Source organism: Lutjanus erythropterus, chromosome 11 (genome assembly GCF_056507025.1).
Source record: "Lutjanus erythropterus isolate fLutEry1 chromosome 11, fLutEry1.hap2, whole genome shotgun sequence".
Taxonomy (NCBI): Eukaryota; Metazoa; Chordata; class Actinopteri; order Lutjaniformes; family Lutjanidae; genus Lutjanus; species Lutjanus erythropterus.
The window spans coordinates 5,170,208-5,197,116 of NC_139327.1; the positions used below are offsets into that span (position 1 = coordinate 5,170,208).

Sequence of the window (26,909 nt, forward strand, 5' to 3'; positions counted from 1 at the left end):
GGGTCACTGCTGAAAGTCTAGTTCCAGTTTCACATGAGCTCATATCATATAGTTCAGTTCAGTTTGATTGCATCTCAACTGCTTTGTTTGTTGTTACGCTCCAGGTTGTTACGCACACATTATGACGCCTAGCAGGCATCTCTAATGTTTTAGTGGACAGATTATTGCCAGTGCTGTTGTTGTCCCCATGGAAACGGACCCTTTTTTAAATGCGAGCATGTCTCAGCCAAGTCGTTGGCTCGTGCTTTTCAGAGCAATTAGGATGCTGTCCACAGAAACTGCACCCTGCGTTACCTAAGCATGCGCCCAACTACAAATATAAACACAAATGCACATGCTGTAATTATATTATGTCAGCGCATGTGTTTGGCTTTTATGTGTTTGGAGCCTGAGCCTCACAACCGTTACAAACAGGCAGAGGGAAGCAGTTTAGAGCACGTTTCCACTCCTTCCCGTGGCTCTGAGAACCGAGCAGCCAGAGGAGCTCACCTGCCAGCAGCAATATGTCATAATTCATCTCCTCTGTCCTCGTCGACAAGGCTTTCTCCACAGAAATATGATCAATAAATCCAACTGAGGAGAGGTGCTGTGTCAACAGTTATATAGACTTTTATATATCACACACTCTTGACAATTGGGACAAGTCATGTCCCACTAAAAAAGACCAACACTGAAATTCCAATTTTAAGGATTTATATTTTTGAAATATATGTAAGTTATGAAGTCTTTTGGTTTCTAAACTTGCTATGTGTGGGAAAACAGCCTCGTCCAAGACAAGAATTCACAACTTTAAACAATTTAAAAAATGTGTTAAAAGCCTTCGAAATCTAAAAATACCTACTGGGAACATGGGTAATTATGATGTGTAATTATAATCACTTTGTTTTAAAATAGATTTTTTATTAGAATGTTTTCCCTTTAAAGTTGTGTCACAGATTTTTGTCAACTGGGTCAGATTTTAACAAAAACATGATTTAATTGGGCATAAAAAGGTTGTGGTCACTGTAGTCACTAGATCTTTTTAAATATTTCCCAACATAACTGAAGAATAAAAATCAATCTTGACCCTTAGTTTCATTCTTTTAAATTTAATCAGAGCTAATATATTTAATTAGTCTTACTTTTATATGTTTATGAGATGACAGACGATTTAATTTTCTCCAGCTAATTTTTCTGAGGCCGCAGGTTGTTGGTTTATATGAACTGGCTGCTGTAACGGAGCCAGATTGACCCTTATTTCACTTTAACCTTCAATTCAATTCAGCCATGGCCTTCTTCCAGCTCATTAGAGAGTTAGAAACCGCACATTCAACCTCACACTCTTTCCCTCATGCTGAATTAATGGAACAATCCACATAGTTGGCCACCAGAAGTGTGGATGGAAAGAAAAAAGTTGACCACACAATAGCTATTTGTTTCTTGTTCATCATTCTGCCTGTGCCTCTCTCTCTTCAGGTCCTAATCGGATTCAGTTTCTCAAGAATTAGGTCACGGTTTTTTTTTGGTTTTTTTTTCAAATTCCATGTACCCATTTATGTTCTATTCAGTTATTATTAAAACCTCTGCAGCTGTGTTTTTGAAGAGGAGTGAGGCACATAAAGTGTAGCTTGATAACAGGCGTCCGTATCATGGGTGGTTGTCATTTGATTGCACAGCGATTTAGTGCAAATTGAAAGTGAAGGGAATGCTATGGATTATGTTTATTATATTAAATATATTGCAGTGTTTGGCTGAAGTGGATGGAGCAGCAGCTGCAAAGGAAATGTAGCAAATGAATCTAATCATTGTATCATAGGCAAACAACTGAAGAGCTGTGAGCCGTTACAATATTATGAAGCACAAAGCTGAGAGGGTTGGACTCTGGGCAGCGTTCATCAGATGACGTTATGAGCTTGTATCCACCAGTTTAATCACAGATTACACCTCTTTATCAGATTTGAAACAAATAATGCTGCAAAATGTTCCAAATTGGATTTTGGCCAGGAGTATTACAGCACTTTTTAGGTAAAATCAAATACTGTATGCAGCAGACTGCATCTTTGCAGTCTGCCATGAACACAAAGCCAGTCTCTGATTCCAATCATCCATTCATTATGAGAAAATCTTTCTGTATTGGACTATGACTGTTTCAATTCCAAACACTGCAGTGCAAAAAAAAGTTTTAACATCCTTAACACTATCCAGGGTCACAGTTGAACAAACCCAGATGACCAGAGAACGCTCCAGGCTCTCCAAAGTAAACCGGACACGGCCTATACTCTTCCCATACTGTGGCAGGTTTCAATTTGATACTTGGAGCCAATGGAATGGTTTCTCTGTTCTTTTGTTTATTGTAGCACAATACAGTTTTTAAATGTTTTTTTTACCTCATTCTTTAGAAATCATTTTCATTACTACTGTATGTGCTGAGCATATGTACCCGATTTTACTGCATAATTTGTTTACATATTTGTTTCTTTGTATAATTTGTGACTTAGAGCCTGTGACTATAGACAGTGAGCTTACTTGTCTCAAGCTGAGTCAGGCCACCAAGGATTCATTTTTAAACTTAATTAAGTCATAGTTTAACTTCTAATTGTTGCACCAAACTTTTATCTTAAAATTAAGAAAAATTCTATTTGAACCTCCTTTAAACCTCAGTTTAGTTTTTACCCAAAACCTAAATAAAATGTATCTATGGTTCTTCAAAAGTTAAAACTCCCTTAGATTCAGTACTAACATTAAACAAATTCTTCTTCCTCTTGCTTTCACTCCAATTGATCCAGCTGATCTAGCAATTAAGTGTGCCATTAAATTTTTAGCCAGTTAGCAAACAATGTAACATTTGTTAACTTTTTGGTCTGCTAGAAAACAGTAGACCATTTTGGTCCACCATAAAACAACAGAACATATTTTGAACTTTTTTGCTAGCTAGCAAACAATGTAACTTTTTCTTTTTTAACTTTCTAGCCAGCTAGAAACAAAATAATGTTTTGAAAACCTCTTAGTCAGCTGGAAAACAATGTAACTTTTTTTTTTTTTTGTACTTTTCAGCTAACTAGCAAACAGTGTAACAATATGTTAACTTTTTAGGTAGCTACAAGACAATATAACATATTGTTAACCTCTTAGCCAGCTAACAAACAGTATAATGTGCTTTTAACTTTTTAGCTAACTAGAAAACAATGTAACATTTTGTGAAGGAATGGAGCAGCTGAAAATGACTGATTCCCCCCCCCCCCTTAAACTTTCTAGGTCCCAAAAGCATTATTTTAGTTTGTGTAAGCAAGCATCTTAATATTGATTAAACAATCAAATCAAATTTAAAATTTTGACATCAGTAAACTTAGTACACTTTAGATGTACTAAACAGAAATTACTTGTGCAACAGAACCTAGTTTTGCTAAACTCTGATTAGAACTAATCTTAGATTAAGTTCATCTTTGTTGGTGTAGCACAGTTTTAATGTGTTTATTCAAGCTGAGTTCTTACTCTTATCTTTCCTTTTTGCTAGCAGAGTAGCATTCAACCAACCATTTTTTCATCACTGAAATCCAGTTTAGTTTAACACAATTTAGTCTTTATACTGTCGTGTGACTAAAATCAATATAAAATGGTGCTTACATTTTATACTATATTTCACTTAATAAGCTGTACTTTTTCTGTCTGTCTAATATTCTTATATAAGCCTTCTTTCTCAAGCATAATATGGACTTTGTCTTTGCCAGTGGCTCCTGGAAAGCTGACCGCAATCTCAGATCCATTCTGCGAGAGCTCCGGCATAGCTGATCTGCTGGCTTACAACTAGGATGCCTGCTAATACTTAATATGTTCATAACCTTATCCTGCTGGCTCTGTCTGGCTCTCACACAAACACACACTGACACAGATACGCACAAAAACAAAAACCAAGATCGTACAAATCTGCAGTATGCCCCATGTGCACAAATGTACGGTGAAGAAAAACACGTATATTGCATGTGATACACATGGCTAAATCCTTCACCATGTGGATATATGAAAGACCTCTCGTTTTCCAGTTCATACTTTCATCCTCACCAAGCCAAATTCCTCCATGGAGCAGTTTGATGCTGCATATTTTATCCTGGTAGAACAGCAGCAGGATCTGGCTGGAAATCCCTTTGAACTCTGTGAAATATTGGAAGTCTGAGCTTCAATCTGGGGCTCTCTGGTTACTGTTTTGATAGGGCATGTAGTTGGCCAGTCAGTTGTACTGCAGGCCAGACGCGGTCATTTTACTGTCATCGAGGTTGTGTTCATATTTGACAAACTGTTCCTATGAAGGAAGCTGAAGGAGGTTTAGACTGTAACGTTGTTTGCCAGATGCAAATGTTTGCTATTTCTTCTGTAGTGAGAAGCTGAAACTGGAGTTATTATTCATTCTTCATTTCTTGTTACAGCTCAGTCGCACTCTTGACTTGTCAAAGTAGACTGTTAAAATAAGCAGACATTTGGATAAGTAGCTCTCAACAACCATCACTTAGAAAGCAATACATTTGAAAGTTAGTAAGTCAGACAGATGAAGAGGAATGTACACAGTTTTCCAGGCCAGGCTCTCCCTGTGACCCTCAATCCAGTGGTAATACTAATAGAAAATCTCACTCGTAAAGCCATCCACAAAATAAAGAGGAAACGAAAAGAAAATAATATGCCCATTCACAAGGAGTGGAAGGGAGAGAAAATGTGGGCAGCGCGAAGCCAGGATAGGCACCTGCCCACAAACCATATATTCATCCTCCTCTCTGGCCTACTATTTTCCTAGGGGCCTTGTGGAAACACAACACACTTATAAAAAAAGATTTCCCTTGTAAAATACCACAACACTTTTATTCCAAATAATAAAATGAGTGTGATCAGACTGGCTAAAATTAAAATTATGTTTTAATGACTATATTTGGCAGCTTTATTTAAAAGGCAGTCTACAACTAGGGCAGAGTTTGTTGTGTTTGTTCAGGAACGTTTTTTCTTTGTTAATGTATCTTTCCACGCTAAAGCAGAAGACATTAGCCCTTCAGGCTACCCTCCATTTCACTCCAGTCACTCATCACACATCTTGTGCCCTTCACCATTTGGCACTGTTCGCCGTGCAGACCGCAAACGTTCGTGGCTTCCCTCAAGAACAAGCCCCGTATGCTTTGAATTGAAACTACAAAGCCGTTGATTAGCATATTCTCCTAGGTGTGCCTCATCCAGGCACCAGGAGTCCCTGTGAGAGCTGCCACGGGAGGATTGATGATGGTCCAGCGTGCCAGTACTGCTAACAGGAAGTTGACCTCAGTGTTGTGGCTTCACAAACAGGGTCAGCTTGCGTGGGTGTTTGGTTACTTCAATGTAATAGCTTGGCTCCAGTGTTCCAGTGGCGAGGGTCATTAGCCCTGGGGACCACCTCACTTTAAAGGGACAGTTCACCTCAAAATCAAAAAGACATATTTTCCCCCTGGTCTGTAGTGCTGTTTATCCATCTAGATTATTCTGGTTTAAGTCAGAGAGTTTTGGAGTCATCGAGTCATTTCTCTGAAATCATCTATTCATGAGAACTGGGACAAATTATATCCTACCAAAAAAAAAAACCCTAATAATGATTAAAACCAACACTCGAATTTCATTGTTTTGTTGAAAATGTATTCTTTATATATGATATATATGTGTATGATAGATAGAGAGATAGATAGAGACAGAGAGAGAGAGAGAGAGAGAGAGAGAGAGAGAGAGAGAGATTATGAAATGTTTTGAGTAGCTGTAATTTTTTAAATTTCTAAACTTGCTCCGTGCCAGAAAACACTCATCCCAGACAAGAAACAATACCTACTGATAATAAAGATTATAGATAAAAAAATATCTATTATAATCATCTTTGTTTTAAAGTTGATTTTTTTTTATGAGAATGTTTGCCCTTTAAAATAGTGTACCAGATTTGGGTCAAACCAGTCAGATTTCAGTCAGATTTTTTGTCATTTTTGTCCCAATTCTCAAGAATGAGTGGATTATAAAGGGACTAAATGGCACATTTACTTTTGAAAACTTTGAAATCAATCCCTTTTCAAAAATCATGACCCACTTACTAAAGATAATCCACTCCCCTTGTGAGCAGTTTCTTTCTGGTAGAAAGAAAGTAGTTCCTCCATGAACCTGCTCACAACAAGGCCTGTGGATTATCTTGAGTAAGTGGGTGGTGATTTTTAGAAAGATACCGGTTTTGAAATTTTCAAATGTATTTTTTAGTGCTTTGAGTGACACAAGCTGAGTGACATTTAGTTTCATAATACTGGAGAAAAGGCAGACATGTGGCTGATATCTCCAAAACTCTCAACTCACACCAAAAACATCTGGATGGATAAATAGCACTACAGACCAGGAAAAACATGTGTGCTTTTGATTTTGGGGTGAACTGTCCCTTTAAAGATTATGGCTTTTCCAATAGGTGTCACTGTAACACACAGCACTCAGTGGTTGCTGCTGACCAGTCCATACACAGACTAAATAACCACATGATGAAGGGATCTCATTAAGACTGAAGGCATGGCAGTACCCACCTCCGACCCTCCCTGCGCTGATCGGGGTCAGAGGAGACCAACATTGGTCTCTTGTCACCGGTGGTCTCCCTAACTGAATTTCCTATTCATCTCACACAGCCTTTCCCGTAATTATGTAAATCTGTTGACTGAATTTGGCGGCAACACGATACTCAGCAAAGTGTAACAACAAGTAATGCGACGGAAGAATCTGGTTTGAGTTAGGGCTGCATTTGAATCGGACTGAGGCACAGTGAATACACCACACCTGTATTACATTACCACAGCGTGGTGGAGACAGAAAGGAGGGCAGAGCAGAGAGAGGAGAAGGAGCAGAGTTAAAGGATGTTAAATGAAGTGGAAGAACTGAGAGTATGCAATATTAAAAACTGTTTTATTACATGCTTGTTTGAAATGGCAACAGAGACAGGAAGTGCGAAGAATATTACATTTCACCTGTTAGGAAGTGATTCAGCATATACTATCATGAACTGTGCAGCCAGGCAGTTCCCATGGACACGTGAGTGATGGCTTTACTTTGGTTCTTAAACATCTAACAGTGATAAGGCAGCTGCTTAAGTCAATAACTTAGTCAAACACCTTAATCTTAAGCACACTGCCCCACTGTCTACTATCTAATCGTCTAGAGGTGTGGATGTGTTTATGAAAGTGAAAAGCTTTAGGCCTCGCACATCTTGAAAGAGCTCTGAAGGGCAACTAATGTCAGACCTGTGATGGGTAGTGTTGTCAAGATACTGGAATTTCTAACTTCAGTACAGTAACTTGAAATGTATTGATACTTTATAAAGTTTTTCATTACCATGGGGGGTAACTGATTAAATATTGAGAGCACAAAATTTTATATTTTTTATTAAAAGATGAATGTAATAAAGCTATAACATTCCAACAATAAAATGTAACCCTTCTTTTTTTTCTTAAGATCAGGCATTTTAAAATAACTTAATTATGTAAAGGACTAATCTTGGAAATTAAGTTAATAATTTAATGTATTAAGCACACCCGAATTATCAGAAATACATATTTTTCCTCTGGCTTGTAGTGCTGTTTATCCATTTTTTGGTGTGAGTTGTAGAGTTTTGGAGATATCAACTATAGAGATGTCTGCCTTCTCTCAACAGTTTCATGTAGGAACTAGTTTTCTTTCTGCAGTAAAATCTGCAGGTACTACTTTAGAATCTGCTGGAGCTACTTTATTTCTATTAGAAAGAAAGTAGTTCCTACATGAAACTGCTCACAACAAGGTGTGTGGATTATCTTGAGTAACCTGGTCATGATTTTTGGAAAGAGACAGCGGTTTTGAGTTTTTCCAAATATATTTTTTTGGCACTTAAAGCACCACCAGCCCGCACTATACCACAGCTTGTCATGAGCTAGTGCTTAAAGGACCAGTGTATAGGATTTAGTGGCATCTAGCAGTGACCTTGTCTAACTCTCCCGCTTCAAACATGTAGGACAATCGTGAAACTGGTGAAAACACAAAAGGCCATATCTAACGTCAGTGTTTTGTTTGTCCATTCTGGACTAGTGTAGAAACATGGCAGCCTCCATGGCGGACGACCTGCACCCTCTGAAAATACAAGGATTCTTATTTTCCATTTCTTCTATATTCTTAAATTCAACCGGACTGAATGAGACGAGTGACAAGAAGAAGCGCTGTGTGTCAACTCGCCTGAAGCACAAAATCATCTCAGAGACTTGGTAGGATAGCTGACTAGCAATTAGGGTTGCACAATATGGTAAAAAAAAATGTTGAAGAAAATCAGAAAGGATAAATAATTAAATAATTATTATTTAATAAATCAACAGAAAGCAAGACAGTGTGCGGGAGTCCTTTCTGATTTTCTTCAAGTTGAATTTTCCTCTGATGCACCTGTCATACATTCAGGTGTGCAGAGACCTTTTGAACATTTTTTAACATGTGCTGTAAATCTGTCACAGGCCTCTGTAAGCTGAGCAACAGACTTTAAAGGGATAGTTCACCAAAAAATCATTATATACTCACCCCCATGTCAATTGAAGGTCAGGTTTACTTTTTTAGTCCACAAAACACTGCTGGAGTTTCACAGGAACACAGTGTTGCAGAGACTCCTAAACAATGACAGTGAATGGTGACCAGTTTTCAGATGTAATAAACAACGAAAAAACAACATAAAATGCCTGCAGCCTCATACACCACACATACTCAGTTCCTGCTCATGTCAATGTGGCTCCAAGCTGAAAACATGATGTAAATTATGTCTTTCAAGTCAGCTGGGCATGATGGGGCTTTAGGATTACGCCAGACGAGCAGTATGAAGGCATTTTGTGTTTTGGTTTTTTTTTCCCAGTATTTTTTTTTTACGTTTAAAAACTGGTCACCATTCACTTCCATTGTTTGGGAGACTCTGCAACACCGTTTTCCTCTGACACACTAAAACCTGACCTTCAGTTGGCATGAGGGTGCGTAGATTATGACCAAATTTTCATTTTTGGTTGACATATCCCTTTATTGATAGTGATATGATGATAGGACCATACATTATTAACCCATGACTTTTATTCAACACAGAAACATTCAGGCTGCATCCCTTCATATAACTGTTAAAAGTAACTTCTGTTTGAGTCATGCCACTGCCTTTCAGTGTTCTCACTGTTGCTCATACTCACCTTGTTTACTCTGAGGGCTGCTCAGCAGCAAAACCAGCTGTGATTACTTCAGCCTGTGCTTTATCTTGTTTTCAGCATCCGCTAAAACTTATATCTATATCTATAAAATATTTGTTTAAATTGAAAATCCATCACAAGCAAACTAGAGCAGGTGTTTGTTTTATTGTAGATGTACAATCTCAGATGACTGATCTAATCAGTGTGTATGTAACTGTAATTCATTTTAAAACCCCTTTACTGCTGACATGAGTTATTCTTAGTTATCGCTTGTGTTGACACCTTTCTTGACTTGACGGGAGCAGTTTATCATCCGGTCAACATTTAATATCGACACGAAATCTGATAATGACTTGAAAAGACTTGATCCGACTTCTGTTTAATCAGTGTGAAGTACACACACTGCTGGCAGTGGAAAGAAATCTTGTATCACCGCCGGACTCCACGGCTTCAGCTCTATTATTTTTTTGTTTGTTGGAGCATTTAATTTGAAATTAATTCACCCGCAGTCAGAGGATTACTTCCTCTGAACGCTTTTGTGAAAATAAACTCCACGCATAGAAGAAGTAATAATTTGATACTTTGTTGATCCATCTTGCCTCTTTCTGTTTGCTCTTTGCAGTGTTTGAAGCGAGGCCATTTGGATGAGCAGTAATTTCTCTAACCATTAGACCACTTCCCTAGCCATTATGCTGAAGTATCAACATTTCAGTATAGCATTCTTTGAGTCTAAATCTAATGTAGCTAAGTGTAAATGTTAAGAAATGAAATAATAATCAAGCCAAAACTTACCATGAAAAATGAAGAAAAGCCTTTTGCAGGTCACGTATGAGACAGCATTGACTCTTCACACTCTAAATATGTGGGAAGATATTTTTTGTTGTAAGCAAACGCCTGCGGTGTTTATGAATCCAGATTCACGGTTTGGCTTTAGGTCTGGATGATGATGAGGACTGTGGCATGTATTCAAGGCCAGAAAACTGCTCCGACTTTCAGGGAAATGAATTTCTGGTATGAATGAATTATACGACTCTCGCCAGACTCAAACAACTTTTCAGCCCTGCTTTGTATATTTATTGAGACACATGAAAGGCTGCAGTGATTAATCACGTTGGATTTCATATTCCAGACTGTACCACATGATTGTTGAGGTTTTTGAGTCTTCATCTCACCATGTGGGGTTTCACCGATCATTGTCCAGTACAAGAATCAAGAACAACTGAAAATAGCTATGAAAAATATCAAATGAAAATGGAAAGGAACAATAAGAATTCTCATCTCTCCGGTAAAACGTCTTTACAGTCATTCTTTCGTTCGCAGTCGCAGCTTCCATCTGCAGCCATTTTGTCTCGGCCATTTTGTGTTCATCCTGGTCAACATTTCACTGTAATATGTTTAGTGGATGAGTGAAGGCTGTACAGTTTCATTCTGTGCCCGCGATGAGCCAGATGGGCGGAATCATAAAAGAGCTGCACTGTAGCAAACATAATCAACCATTTCAAATCCGCCAGTGAGCTAGAAAGAGCTTCTCAGAGGGGGGACCCTGCTGAATATAAATCAAATGAAGTTGTAAAAAAACAGGAGGAAAAATATGTTGAAGATGTGCTGATAAGATCTATGGAGACTTTTCTGTACAGTATAACAACTACAGACAACATTAAGATCATTTTCTGTATGTATCGTTAACCTAATATCATCACCCCCAAACGTTGCTGTTTTTGGCTCCACGTGACGAGGTAAATGTTTCAGCGTGTACGTGGAAGTTCTCAGCATTCGTGTTAAGAAATAATGTCTTTTTTGCAATTGGTTCCTGGCATTTCTTTCCCAGCTGCCTTTTCTCACACTCTTTTGTTCCAAGTTATAACCTCTTCCACTCCACCCTTTTCACAGACCCGTTTTTGTCTTTTTAAGGGGGGGATCTTTATGGGGAGATAGCAGGTCAGCAGTTTGGATGACGCATAGAAGCAGTATACATCATCTGAGACCTGGGAACTGGGAACAAATGAGGATTCATTTGAGATGCAGCAGCTCTCTGCGTCACAGTTTTCTAGTCATAAATATGTAATTAAAATTGTGTTTTGGTTGGGTGTAGGGGTGGGCAATATATCATTATGATAACGTATCATGATATGAGACTAGATAAAGTGATAGATGCATATTATTATATTGGGATATGACAAAATGTAGCTGTTCTATTATCTGCCTTTACCCTCTTAGTCATTATAACCACATTACTGATGATATTGTCACAATATCAAGGTATCTGGTCAAAAATATTCTGATTTCTACTCATTTTATCACCTCAGCCACTTCCACCCCTTGGAGTACACAATGTGTAGTCTGTCACAACCTACATGATCAATAATTATTGATAGCGACTGATATCAAACTTCACTACCATGATAGATTTTTCAGCTATATCACCCAGGCCTAGTTCTTTTTTTTTAATTTTGAAGGTTTAGAGTATAATGGCTTATAAAGTTATGATTAAGCATATGGAGGTCATTCCCATGTTCTTATCAGGTCTCATAAGTTTTTGCAGCATTTTGTAGCTTAATGTAATTTATTACACAGATTTGGTGCAAATTTTCACCATTTTAGATCGCGTGAGAATTGATAAAAAATTATCAAAAATCCTCCATGACACCACATTAAGACAACAAGACCTTGAGGAAAACCAAAGGAAAAATTCATGCTGTGATTTGGTGTCAAAAAACTTTTACATTTAGAGATTTATGTTGGAATTGTATTTTTCAGTGTTTCTGTTTTGGAAATGGCTCAGAAACCCCCTTAAGTGTCTAATATAAAGCCATCCATCATCTGAACGCCTCAGCTCTCTAGTTTGTGGCTGTGAAGTTTGATGATGCTGTGATTATCTTAGAGGTTAGAACAGGTCATTTTATACTGCCAGGTCAGGTTTCCCAAAAAAATAATGGTTAAGGCAGCTTTTGGGGAGAACAAAAATTTCTGAAGTACTTACTGATTTGTTTGCATTGTTAGCTTGATTTATTTCAACACAGCTAAATAAATGAGTTGGTTAGTTCCAAGTTATTTGGAATTGCGCATTTTGAAAAATGCTGGTGCAAATCAGGTGGCGTGTTTGAGGTAGAACCTTTGGAGAAATTGTGTGCTACGTTTTGTTTTTAATACTTTATTTATTTTTGTCCATTGTTCACAGCTACAAACACTGCAGTTGCCATGATAACCTACTTTTCACTTTCTGGGTCAGCTGCGAGGCAAGAAACCGAAAATTGCTCTCTTCCCCCTTGTTCAAAGTAATAGTCGAGCATAGTTCAGTTATGTTGTAGGTTTTGGGTTTAAATAAATATACTGCGTAACACAAAAACGTATGAGGTCTGGCTTTGCAGCTTGGCCACAAAAGATAACGCCAGTGCTGGACGAGTCAAACTGTTTATTGAAAAGTCAAAACAACGGATCAGACGGAAATCTCTGTGATTGTAAATACAGTGTTTCTAACGTTTGCACCATATCAGCCGGCTGAGGTGGACGAGTTGTTTATTTCCTCAAAGCTGGACTTCGAAAAATTTGGCAGCAACAGAGCTGTTGGCCAACAGGGAAAAAAAAAAAGATGTCTATCAAAAGATCCTGAGCTTATATGTGGCTTTCTGAGGCTATAAACAAAAACTTAAAGTAATTGGATTGACATGCCACTGTGAGAGTTGGTTGTAGGAAAACTAAGAGGCATAATTAGAGGATTACAGGAAACAAGAACATGCGTATACACATTTAATGGCCACTGTAATGAGAACACTAAAACTCCACCTGCTGCCATGGGGAAAGTTGGTGCTGCAGTCTATTGTGAAAGAATCATCTGCAGGCAAATTCTTGGCTGGAGTTGATAGCTCAGTGAACTCCATCATGAACAAAACATGCACTTTGCGTGGGGCGTGTGGTTTTCATGTACCAGCCAACTGCTCCGGAGGACACAATAGATGAAAGCTGCCAAAAAACTGTTGATTATTTACCATTTTATTGCATGTTTCATGTTTTTATTTTAAATCTAAACCTCAATTCCAAAAAAGTTGGGATGTTGTTGAAAAAAAATAAATTAAAACAGAATGCATTGATGTGCAAATCCACTCTGAATTGTATTCAATTGAAAACAGAACAAAGACAAGATATTTGATGTTCAACTCTATTGTTTTTTTGTGAATATACACTCATACTGAATGTTATGTCTGCAGCACAAATAGGAAAAAGTTGGGATACAGGCAGCAAAAGACTAAAAACACATTCTTGGAACATTCCAGAGATAATCAGGTGAATCAGTGACAGTATCACAAGCAAGGATGGAGCGAGGTTCACCACTTTGGTGTTGAGAAATATTCTTAAGCTGTTGGACTTTTTGCCCATTAACTTTTCAGCAAAGTGCAAATTTGTCTTGTCAACATCTGTGAAGGCTCCGTTAAAGCTGAAAGGTACATACAGGTTTTGGAACGACATATGTTGTCTTTTTCAGAGACGTCCCTGCTTATTTTAGCGAGACAATGCCAAGACACATTGTGCACGTGTTCCAGCAGCGTGTCTTTGTAGTAAAAGAGTTCAGGTACTAGACTGACCTGCCTGCAGTTCAGACCGCTCTCCCTTGAATACTTAAAATAGCGTATCAAGCAGCACTTGGAAAGAATTTCACTTTCAAAACTTTAAACTATTAGTGACCTCAGTCTCCAAACATTTACTGAGTGTTGTTAAAGAAAAACTGATGTATCACAGTAGTAAACATCCTCCTGTGCCAACTTTTTTAGAACATGCTGCAGCATCAAATTCAGAATGAGTGTATATTCAGTTATTCAATATTCAGTTTGAACATTAAATATCTTTCTTCTGTATTCAGTTGAAGAGAGCTCAAAAAGTATTTGCAAATCATTGCATTCTGTTTTTTATTTATATGAAATAAATAAAATACAGGTGCTCAAGTCATAACATTATCCAATTCATGTCTACATAGATAGTTTTAAAAAGCCTATTAAAAAATCGAATTGTTATCAGCAAACTCAGCCATGTTCTTATAGAACGAAGTAACTCTGCGATAATTTTCAAGTTGTTTCATACTTATACTTTAGATGCAGTTTTCTTAAGAATAGTTACATAAATAAATGAATAATGCTACACTAAGTAGAATCCTTCAAAGAGATGTTGTGATTGGTTATCTGTGATTGGTTTTGGCTGATATTACTTCCTGTGATTGGTGATTGGCCCAAAAAATCCTGATCGGAGCACCCTGCAAAACTTGGCCGACTGCACGGCTTGACTGACTGTTTTGTTTGGTATAAAGGTCAGTCGAACTGTGTTTGACACAGTTTGGTTTAATGATTAACTCTGCAGCCTGCAGACTTTATAGCATTTCCTGACAGGATAAGTAGGAATGATGAGAGAAGTGACAGGAAATGTTCCATTATACCATAACACATTGATCTACACTAGTTTTTCTAATTTGTTGCAGGATTTTTCTGCTCATTCAGCTCTCATAATGTAATTTATTTTTACAGCTTCTTATTTAATTCACTGGTGTGTAAGCTGTTGGGGAATCAGTCATCTTAACTAGAAGAGGCACGGCCCTGAAATATTGTCGGTGGCAGGTCATCTCCCATAGCTCCAGTTCTCTATAACAGGTTTATGTTATAGAGAATAATATCTGCGTCAACCTCACGGTCTCTGCTGAAGTATCCGGTCCACAGTTTGACCAGAGGGATGGCGGAGGGAGGAACACCTGGTTAGCCCCTCTGTAACAAGCTGTCATAGGACCTAATGAGCTGCCTGATTATCTTCCCAGGGGAGTATGTAAAACCTATGTACTCTGTAAAACAACCGCTTCTATTTTTACCCCAGTGGACAAAAACCTGCTGATTATAAATCATGGGATAATTGTCTGTGATGCAGGTCAGACAAGCACAGGGTTTGATTTTGAGACTTTTAACCTCTTGACACATGAAACGCAACGCTGGAAATATCCTGCGTCCCAGGTCTCCTCCACTGCCCATCTCCAGTGACAGTGGAAGACCACTTGTCGAGCGACGCTAATTTATGTGCACCAGTTGAACCGTTGGGATGTGACCTCACAGCATAAAAGGCGGTGAGGGAGGGAGGGGGTGGGGGGAGGGTTTGTGCTTTGTTACCTGGGCCAACCCTCCCTACACCACATCATCAGCAATCAACCTCAAAATTCCCCGCAGCCCGCCCACATTCGCGGCCTGATCTGAGCGTGATTAGTACTGACAAACTCAGGGAAACAGTAATACGTGGCATAAGCCAGGCTGTGTTTGTTTAGCCGCTGTACAGAGCGTAGGGCAAACAAGCAGGTTTTGCCAAATGATGGGTGGCATGTACTGTAAACTGACTGGTTCCCGTCCGTTTGAGTGTGTTTATGTGTGGTCATGGCTCCAGTGGATTGGCAGGCCGGGGCTGTATACACTGCTGCATTCTTTGGGCTGTTACTTTATCTTCGAGATGGATGAGGATGAGTTCCCCGATTCTCAGATGTGACGGGTCAGTCGCGCCCATCCTACAAACTCTCACATGCTTTCATACCAATCCTTGCAGTCATACCAGCTGATTACCCACTAGCACATGCTGCGGAGTCTCCAAAGACCTGAGTGGAATTTGTTAAATAGGTAAACAGGGAAGGGAGTGTCCAGACACAAAGGTGTGAGCGGCGACGACGGAGACCTGGACGGATCTGTTTCACTATGTCATCATGTGAAAGAGCCCCGGTGGGTGCCCCTCGCTCCACACCCCTCCCGCCCAACTCCTCTCGCCTTTCAGCTGTCCTCAATGGGCCCTGGGAATTTCTCACCACGATCTGGTTAGCCCCATTACAAAGAACCCCGTGGCCAGCTTGAAAGCACTCTTCCATACACATACGCAGCAGCACGCAAACGACTCCACCGGCATTCATCACAATGATGCATGAAAGGGAAACTGGGAATGACAAGCTGTCTCATGTGGACTGATTCCGAACAATTTGTATGATCTGGTCTGAAGTTGTTGACATAGGAACACTCTGAGATTGTTTCTCTTTGCTGTGTTTGTATAAAAATTCTCCAAGATGCTCATTTTACTGGGTTGTGAACTCAATTATGCATAAATTTTCAGTTCTGTTATGTGCAACAGCAATCAATTTGTTGTGTTTCTTTTTATTACAACACATCTCCTTGTATCAGTTACAACACACTCCCAAAGATCAGTTTGGATTATAGACCAGAATCTAAACCTTCTTCCTCATCTGTTTGTTTCCATCCTACAGTCACAGCTTTCGTGGCACCGATGGTTGGAAACAAGCTTTGTGTCATTAAGCTGCCTCACACATTTCTTCCTCTCCTACAACATTCTCCCTTCTCTTTTCCTCCAGATGACACAGAGGGGTCACTAATGTTTTTTCTGCCCGTCTCACATGAGCGGAGAAGAAGGGAGGGGTTTCATGGCTGCATATTCGACAGCCAGCATCCAGGATGTATGCCTTACCAGTATATATATGTATATATATGTATATATATATATGTATATATATATATATATACATATATATATGTATATATATATATATATATATATATATATATATATATATATATATACATATATATGTATATATACATATATATGTATATATACATATATATATATATATATATATATATATATATATATATATATATATATGCATACATATATGTGTGTGTGTGTATATATGTATGTATGTACACACACACACACACACACACACACACACACACACACACACACACACACACAGAGTGCACTCTGAGGAGAAACTTAATGCAGCTTCGACCAGGGAGGGCCAGACCAGTTTATGAATATTGATAGAGTCTGGCTGGCTGAGTGCTGGGTCAGCTGTAGGGCTGCAGCATTCAGTCTTTCAAACTGTCTGAATCTGTTTAACACATCTCATTACAAAGATAGTGTGAAGCAGCAGTCACACAGTGCTCGTGCCTCTGCGCTGCTGCCAAGCAGACACTTAGCTCAAGTGTTGTTGGTGCCCGCTGGCAGAGATTTGGCAAAAGCCTGAGTGAACAAACATACTGTACATTAGTGTCCAAACAGAACGTAGTTGGTCGGTGATCCAAACAGATCGACGCCCACAGTTTGACAGGCATGTGAACCACAGATTAATTGCAGAATTTAACCCTCATCGTGTGAAATGCAGCTACTGTTACTGTTTAAAGTCACAATTCTGTAAATCTTGATTGAAGTTCATGTTTGGGTTAAGAGGAACTGATTTCAAACCTGTTGCACTGAGTGAACTCTAGGGCTGAACAATTGAGAATAAATATCTAATAACAGTTATTTTGACTGATATTGCTATTGTGATATGATTTGGGATATTAGAAGGAATGCTAATTCTTACATCTTTATTCTCATTTTCATTTAAAACATATCATTATGGTGTGATTTTTGCATCAATTTGTAGGCATTTTCTTAAATCTGCAAAAACAAAATGTGATGTGTAGGCCAGGACATTTCTGCAGCATGATATGCAATTTAAAATGGTAGTTTGATGCACATATTGTGGCTTCTGCAATTTGAAAATTGCCACCATATTGCAATTTCAATAAAATTTTGATTAAGTGTTCAGCCCCAGAGGAGAACAGAGGTTAAATTAGGGCTGGGCAGTATGTTGATATAATATCAATATCATCTTAGATTTAGGATATTGTAATATGATTTAAGAGTTGTCTTTTTGTGGTTTTATAGGCTGCAGAATATTTTTTGAATGAGTAAGAGTTGTTTATGAGTCGTAAGAAATCAGGAGTAGATGTTTATGAAGGTTAAATTGAGCATTATGTTAATGGAGTTCGGCAGGCAGTGACACAGGCAGCCACTGAACTCAGGATAATGGGCTTAACTTTACATTGAACTTTACATCTGACAGTTACAAACAGCTGATCAACTTGCAGTGGAGGACTCATCGTCCCTTGTTATTAGGTGTAACCTGGAAACTGGGCATGCTTGTGACCATAGACGCAGATCATAAAACTGTGATGTTAATTGCAACTTCAGCCACATCTGCTTTTCTTCACCTCTCTCTGTCTATCTGTTCAGACTATTACTCTTGATATATAAGCAATCAGATAGCGCTGTAGGCAGGACAATGAGTGAGACTACAATGTGGTAACTACCATAAACTGTATGAAGATATAGATCTTTATATACAGTCTGTTGTGACCACAGACAGAGACGGCTACACGAGAGCCAAAGTAGCACATTTATAAATTAGTTTAACTCTAACCCTTTTTTCTTGCTGATCCAAAAAAAATGATCCAATCTGTGACTCTAAACCTTAATACGATCTGACCTGTGAGTTTTGTGATACGTTGCGCCCCTACTGTACATGCAGGTAGAGTTACGAATTCTTGCTTCTTGGCTGGTCGGAGGCATACATTATGAAGAATCTTGGAGCGGCCACATTCCTCACAGAAATATTAAGCATCCACACATGTGCTTCCCCGTAACATCCTACTATTTTTTAATCCCCCCACACTGAGCTCCATAGTAATGAAGTGCGCCCGGAGCAAGCCAGTGATGTCACCCATCACTCTCTTGTCTTCACCCATATCCAGTTTCTATGTGCTGCACGCTTGGCAAGATCTCTTCACATAAGGAAAACAATAGGAGGCACACATACAAATGCACACTCATGCTCTTTCTCTCCCACACACTCTCAGACATACAGCCGTGTAATTTGACATAGGGCTCCTGTCAGACACGCAGTGTGGTTATTACACACACATTAGAGCTCAAGCCAAGTAATGGGGCTCAAAGATAGCATTTTGTTAACTGAGAATCAAAGAAGCGTACAGTATATCCAACAAACACTGTTTACATTTGCTGAAGCCATAATATTTATTCTTAGTTCGTATCTGATTCGCGATTTCTGATTCATACTTTCTAGACCGTAACCTTGAGATTTCCATGCGATTGGGATTTTTCCTTTTTTTTTCATCATCTGGCCGCAGAACAAGCAAGCCCCCCTGCCTGATGCTGCTATGCTCTTTCTGTTTCTAAACTTGGAGCAGTTATTGATCTTGGCCTACTGTTTCAAACCCAATTCCGTTCAGCCAGCCCTGTGGACAGCGCTGCGCCGTCATTTGGTCAGGCCCTGAGGTTTGCTCTGAGCCATGAATGGATCTCTATGTTGTTCTCGGAGGTTTTGGACCGTTCCATCACCAGCTGGGTTTCGATGTGACACCCCCTTGTCCGATCCTCTCAATCTGAGCTTCTTTTGATAAAAACATCCTCCGATACTGTCATGACTGTTGTTTTTATGGCTCCCCCAACAGACACGGATCACCGGAGGCCAGAACGTACACATGCACAAACACGTGAACACTTTGGTAGTTGTCTCACACACACACACACACACACACACACACACACACACACACACACACACACACCGTACCATTCAAACCACACAGTTTACACATTATTCTCGCAGATGTTAAGACAGAATCAGATTTAACTATTTTCTGCTGAGGAGAAATTGGAAACATTTGAACACCGTGTACATTTGACCTCAGTGAACTCTTCCTGTGCCTCCTCTTGCAGGGTTTTCCCTGGATGTTTTGTGAGACAGTGGTGGCAAAAGTTGGAGAATATGGTGTGTGTGGCATACACAGTTTGAACATGTGTCTTTCCAGTGCCCTGTACTCAAGCGGAAAAAAAATTAAGAATTCACTCTTTGCTTAGCAAGTTTAGGGCAGACAAAGAAACTGGAGTAAGGACAAAAAGGCAATCATTACTTATTATTGTGAGATCGCTGTCACAAAGTTTTTAATGGTCTGAATGTACAAAATACACAGAGGAGGAAACAAGAACAGCCATTTTAAGAGTTTTATTTTCTAAATGATCTATCGAGTACCAGCACTCAAAAAGTAGCTACTGAGGTCCGATATCCAGTCCTGTTTACTTTCCCCAAATGACTTGCTGTAATTTAAGTTATCCTTGTTTTCATTACAAACACACATTTGCCTCATGATTTCCTTGATCTTGCAGAAATTGTAGATGCATCATTGCCAAGTTGCCTCCACATGTGTGTATGTAACGTGCGTGCGCAATAGGCACAATAGTTTTGGCGTTTAAAAAAAGCCTGTAGGCCTATGTTTTTTTTTCCTGAAGACAGGCAGGCAAAACCCTGAGCAAGAGACGCTATCTATGTACTACAGCACTGTTCTGAATAAATCTTACATATCGTGTAGAAAATCAGATATCGATGTTCTTTGAGGGCTGCTGAAACCTTGAAAACCATTTGTCTCCTTCTGAACTGAAATGCGAGGAAATGTGACCTTTGCCCTCGGAGGCTCAAAGATTTTTTTTTCTCTGCGATTCCTTTATTATCATGTCACTCATCCATTATGTGTTCATGAAGAAGCGGTATGTTGTCCAGAGTGATGGTGTGTCAGAGTCATGTGCGCTTCATCTCCTCGCCAGAATTGTGTGCGTGTAAAAAATCAGAGTGGTTGCCGTGGCACCCAAGTGGAAACAAAACAGATGTCAGCTGGTGCAGGCGGTGTGTGTGACAGAGGGGCCTCGGAGAGATACACTGGACGTGTGGCATGATGCTCCTCTGCTGTTCAGTAATATAGGTTAAATAAACTCTCCGGGACAGGAGTTGGCTTGCTGTGACATCACTCAACTGTTCGAGGAGATGTTTCTGGCACCGGAGCCGGAGTTTCAAGGTGGCCTTGTTGGTTTTTTTTTTCACTGGATTTGATTCTATCATCATGAAATAAAGCACTGTGGTAAAAGGGAGGGAATGTTCAAGGCCAAATTTAGTAGTGGGTCTGCTGAACAGAGAGGGAGAGATCATGGGAGAATGTAATGGGGTTTCTAATGTGCTCTCTTTGCCCCATTTCGTCCAGATGTGAGTTAGGTTTTTCTTGCCGCCCGCATCTCATCCCTGTCTTTCCACACACCTTACATATTAGTGCACATGCCTGTTATCAGGGAAGGCTGCCCATTGTGTGTCCAGATGAGTAATAGTCTGATGGGGAGAGTAGAAATGTGTCACGGTGAAAGAATGTAGACTTCAGGCCTCTTCTGTTGGTGGTATGTCTTTCTTCTTTGAACAACATCCAAACACGGAGAACGCGCCTACGTGTCTAAGTGATTCACAGTAGTGCTAGCTCGCCACGCACTATACGTAAAGTTGCATATAAGATGTGGTAGGTCGTTTCAGGTTAATGATATAGTGTGTGTTCCCTTTCCTTGCAGCTGAGATATCAACATGGCCTGACCACTCCGGACCTGCAGCAGACACTACCCAACTTGAAGAACTTCCTGGAGCATGGCCTGCTGGTGCGATGGTAAGAATCAGAAAGACATTTTAATTGTCAAATATTTGTTTGCCTATTACTGAAGCTATAAAGATGGTGTATAAAAGTGACATATTTGTACTAACAGTGGATTAATTTTAACAAAAGAGATTATATCAGCAGATGCTGTTTTAAGTAAAATTAGAATTTTAAATTGATGATTTTCTTGTCTCCTGAATTACATGTACCAACAGAGTTAAATCTATATATCCAGATAGATAAATTGTAGTATTTTTCAATGCATTTTTTTAAGTTTTAACCAAATACCCCAATTATACCTTGGCCTGATTGTAAGATCCTTTTTGAAGGCTTGAAGCATTTTCAGACAAGCCATGTTCAAAACTTTTCTCACAAGATACAATTATATTATTCTTCCAGCGTCTTGATCATGAAGCCCTTTCTCTTGTCAGCTGAAACACAAAATGTTTCCACATAAGCATAGCATAAATCCCATATTTTTCTGGCTTGTGTATTAGTCACATCTTGACCCACTCTCCTGTCAGGCTCTTGAAAGTGCTTGGAATGATTTTCTCTGGAAATTATCATAATTTTAGACTCCTCTTGACATTCAGTGTTGGCGCTAACTCTCGGCAACTTGACAGATAATTCTGTCCCAAGTCTATTTCTGCTGTAAAGGCATTGGGAGACTTGTTCAACTCCTTTACCCTTTCCACCACCCACTGGAAAATCTCATATGTTAAACTGTGATTAACTAACTCTAAATGTCACACTATAAATAGACAAGCCTAGGAACATTTGCCCCTTTTCCATACACATGCTGGCTTGGCTTCACTTGGTTTGACTTGGCGCATCAGCCCAGCATTGCATCTTCATTACAACAGGGTAACATGCTTGAAGGTGTCTCCCGTTATGTTGTTTCAATTTTTATTATGAAACGGCAAAATCAGGAAATGCTGGGTTTTCATTTGCAGTAATGAAACACAATTCCTATACAGCCAAAAGCAAACATGAAACAGTAAAATAAAGCAGATACCTGAAAGTAAGATGGTGACACAGGAGAGAAATTAAACTTCAAGCCACAGGGATTCAATGAGAAGCTACAAAAGTACTGAATCCTGCACAGACATCAGTTGAGGAGAACGGACGTTTTAACAAGTTGGTCGTGGTGGACAAGACATCAGAGCGAGCTGGCTACGCTTTGGCCCCGCTGCGTTTTAAGTGGTAATGGAAATTCAAATTACTGTGGCGTGGTTTGACACAGTGCAGCCAAAAGTAACAGTGGAAAAGCCCTAATTGAGGCTGCAAACAACCCATAATGCAATGTCATGCTCTGTGTAAGAGCCAGTGTTATATGAAGTGCTAACCATCAGACAGACAGTTAAATGAATCGTCAGCATACATACAAACTTTTGCATTGACAAAAGTTAATGGTAGAAAACTTACAAAACTAGTGAATATTAATGGTCCTTGACACAGTCCACAGATTTCTCACACTGTATGTAAAAGTATAGAATCAGATTTGAGTGATTTGTAGGTCTGGATAAGTGTGGAAAAAAGAAAAGAGAGCTTGGAAAAGTTCTGATGCTTCTAGACAATTCCCCTATTCTGTTTTCTAACATAAAATTAAGAATTTCAAAACATAAATTGATAACACAAGCAGAGTGTTTTTCACGGCATTTGTTATTGTTATTATGTGTACTAGTGTCGGACCCTGCAGCATCATAAATAAGCATTTTACAACTTATTTTGGGTTCTTATTTATAAAAGAGACTAAAAAAAAATATGCGGGGAACAATGGAAAAAGTTGTTTGACAGCAGAGCTTCGTTCAGCTCTCTGTGTGGGAGTGTAGACTGGACGCCAAATTGGGTAAATGCAAGTTCTTTGAGGGCTGGGTTGATAGAGAGCCTGGTTGCCTAAGGGATCCCAAAGGGAAAGAGAAAGCTAGATTCAAACTTTGTTTGAAATCGTTCAAAATCTCCAACATAAGCAGTTACAATCTTCTGGAAATTATTTGGCAATATAAAATAGCATAGTCAGAATGTAACATCCATGTGAACAGTTGGATTTCAAAACTATTTATTTACATAATGAACATCTAACTGTTTGTACTCAGATGTCAAATAAGAAAAATCAACCGAGATGTCTGGAAATTTGAATCTGGAATTTTGAACAGTAAAATGTGCAGGGACCCTGTAGCTACCCTACCTACTCTACGGAAATTCATCAAGTATTCCCACCAGACATTGCAGTCTCTGTGAGATTGTTCTCCAGTAATCTTTAGCACAAGTAACAACAGTTGTTCAGACAGAATCTTGGTCTGACACAACACAGTATTGTCTGAAATTATATGGATGCATGAGGTAAAAGCTATAAAAGCTGTACACCTCATCTTTGTAATGACGTACCACCCCTGCACATCATCAGTACCTCTGCACCAGAGAGGCACAAAAGCAGCGTTTGATGAGATTTGCAGTGGCCACTTTGTCCCGCTGAAGTGGAATGCTTAGATCTCTCCTTCAACAGTCTTATGGCCTGTAAGTAACCCTTCACTAAAACCTGCGAGTTGGTCTGTGTCAGACTTCAGCTCCATTGCCCTATAAAAGAGAAAGCTGTCTTTGATCTCCACTCCTCTCCCAGGGTCAGCAAAGGGGAAAATGTGTATTACACACATTAATTGAATAATCTTTTGTTTTGAAAGGAAAGAAGCCATGAAAAGCCCGAGCTCTCAAATCAGCCCTCTGCCACCCCCCTCCTTAATGGGAAGTGGAAGGGCCCAGAGATAGATGAGATGAAAGCATGGGCCCACTAACCCTGAAGCTGTGTGCATTGTGTGTGTGTATGTGTGTATACACATGCAAGGAAGTTTTTAAAGAAGTGGAGGTGAGAGTGTAACAGTTGTACAGTGGCTTGTCACAGTCACACTCCTGTGCAGGAACGAGGCCACAGGGACAGGAACGAAAGCTGTCCTGAACTGACTCAGAAGTCAGCAGCTGAGAATCGAGAAACTGTCTTTCTCATCAGCTCGAGCTGCACTGAGCTTCAAAAACATGCACAGAGATCAGTCATTCACACTGTCACACGATACAGAGCTCTGCTGCTAAAGAAATAGATTCAGCAACATCTTAAAGAAATAGCTCAACATGTAAGGGGAAATACAGATTTGCTTTCCTGTCCACCACTCATATTTGTATGGTAAATGTGATGCAGCCAGCAGCTGATTAGCTTAGCTTAAGTTTGCAGAAAGACTAGTATCAGGGGGAATAGGCACAGCTCTGTCCAAAAGTAATATCCACCCACTGCTATCTGAAGCTCACTGATTAACACCCATAAAACCACAGCATGTCACTGTAGGTTTTGGTTATTGTACATATTAAACAAACAAGATATGATGCATAATTAGTGAGCTTTAGCTTTCAAGCCTCCTATCTTTGCATCATACCAGTCACCTCTTACTTTTAACAATCTTGCAACTCACTAATACAGAACAGCACAGCAAATTGTGATATTGTGTTTGTTTCTTCATTCAGATATCAATATGCCACTAAATTGAAAGCCCACATTCAGACATACTGTACGGTTAATAGCTCCATAATGAAGCAAGTGATGCAAAATAAGTCAGTATCTGTTTACAAAATGGTATAATTTAGACAAAAAAGAGCATGAATAGAAAATGTAAAACTTTACTTACATTTTTTGGTAACACTTTATTAGAAGGAGACTGACATGATACTGTCATAATCATGACATGACCCCGGTATTCAACTTGAAGGAGTCTTGCTCTGCAGCAGTGAGTATGATGGAATCCAATTTGACAACAGGGAATACAATACTGGGTTTAGTGTGGCTGATCCAGCTAGTTAAAATGACCACTAGCTACACAGCTAACTGAGCTTACCAGAAAAGTGCAGCCACAGTTAGCAGCTACTTAAGCATCAAGTAAAGTTATCTATTCATCAGGAAACTCTGTACTGTATTCCCTGTCATCAAACTGTCTGTAATATTGAATGACTTCTTAATGAAAAGTCCAAAAGATACCACTTTAGTTGATGTCAAGGGAATGATTCATGACACTGTTATAAAAGCATGTGGACAATGTAATAATAGTTAATGACATCTTTATGACAAGTCCAAACTTTTCCACTGTACTTGAGGTCAAGGAAAATATTCTTGATACAATAATGGTCTCATCCACAATCAAAACCAAGCACCCGTGACAGTATAATGTAAAAACGCACAAAGCTAAATAGTTTCTTTAAGTTTGATAATTAGGCCTGCTATGGCCTGTTTATGACAAGCTGTGCTGTCTTTGTTAATGTCAAGTTGTCATAACAGACATCTCAAACGATGCTAACTTTGCATAAAAATGACATAATTGATCGATTGACACTTTATAACAGTCAGAAATTCATAAAGACTCTTTCACGTTCGTGACAGATGTCATGACATAAGGTTATTATGTCAGTCTTATGCAGGCCCCTTCAAATAAAGTGTTAGATTTTTTTAAAGGTAAATATATATATAAAAGGTATGGTAAAAGTTAGGCAGAGTTACAGAGGTTAAACTTTGCCTTCTTTCATCATAAGACCAGACATATCACACCTTCAGACTAACTTAAAGCCTCCAGCAAGAACGAGGAGGTGACTGCTTCACAATACATTGTAATAAGGAGGATATGCACTGATTTTCTGCCCATATCAGTTCCAGTCTTGCGTTCCTTCTCGTTTGAAAAAGCCTAAATTCAGATACAGTTTCCAGCGCTTGGACCCGACTTATGAAATATGGATGTTTAAAAAAGCTGCATGGCAGCTGCAGGTAATTATCCTATAGACTGTGAGCGAGAGGCTAATCTGCTTCCTCTATCCCTCCGTGCCACCTCTTTCTTCCTTCCACGCATCCAAACAGGGATGATGTGATGAAGGATATGACCGAGGGCACCGTTTCCAGAACAGATTTGGAAACGGTTCCTCCCTCCATGTAGAACTAATTCAGCATGCATCCAGTCTACAGGGAGAGCCTTTCCCAAAGCGCCAAGAACCACACAAGGGGAGTATACCGGGTTCATCCTGGACATTTTCTACAGCCTGAATGGATGGAATAACTGAGGGAAAGCAGAGTGCATGTAAGAAAGGAGTGTTCAACAAAGTGTGTAAAGTTTGTACAGTAGGTTATATGATGCTTGTCTGGCGAGCTGCTGATCATATCTTTATACATTTCCAAACAGCACTGTCTCAGAAACACATCATAACATGTCATAATATATACAGTCCAGCTCTGGTGAAAAATGGCCAGTATGGGTTTTTTTAATCTTGCTGAAGGATAAGAAACAGCAGAAAAATGGTGAGTCTATTACCAAGAGGCAGACAGAGACAGTACCAGAAAGTCTTTGTAAACTGTACAGTCTGCCGAGATCAAAGCAAA

The 26,909-nt window shown here is 39.3% G+C and overlaps 1 protein-coding gene across 1 annotated transcript in view; it reads left to right on the forward strand.

The window, feature by feature from the left end:
• uvrag (UV radiation resistance associated gene) overlaps positions 1–26,909 on the forward strand; it is a 141,027-nt gene that overhangs the window by 104,756 nt on the left and 9,362 nt on the right. The window contains exon 14 of the mRNA XM_084730548.1: positions 21,429–21,520. Within this exon, the coding sequence (XP_084586674.1) occupies positions 21,429–21,520 (92 nt within the window). The remainder of the gene's footprint in view (positions 1–21,428; positions 21,521–26,909) is intronic.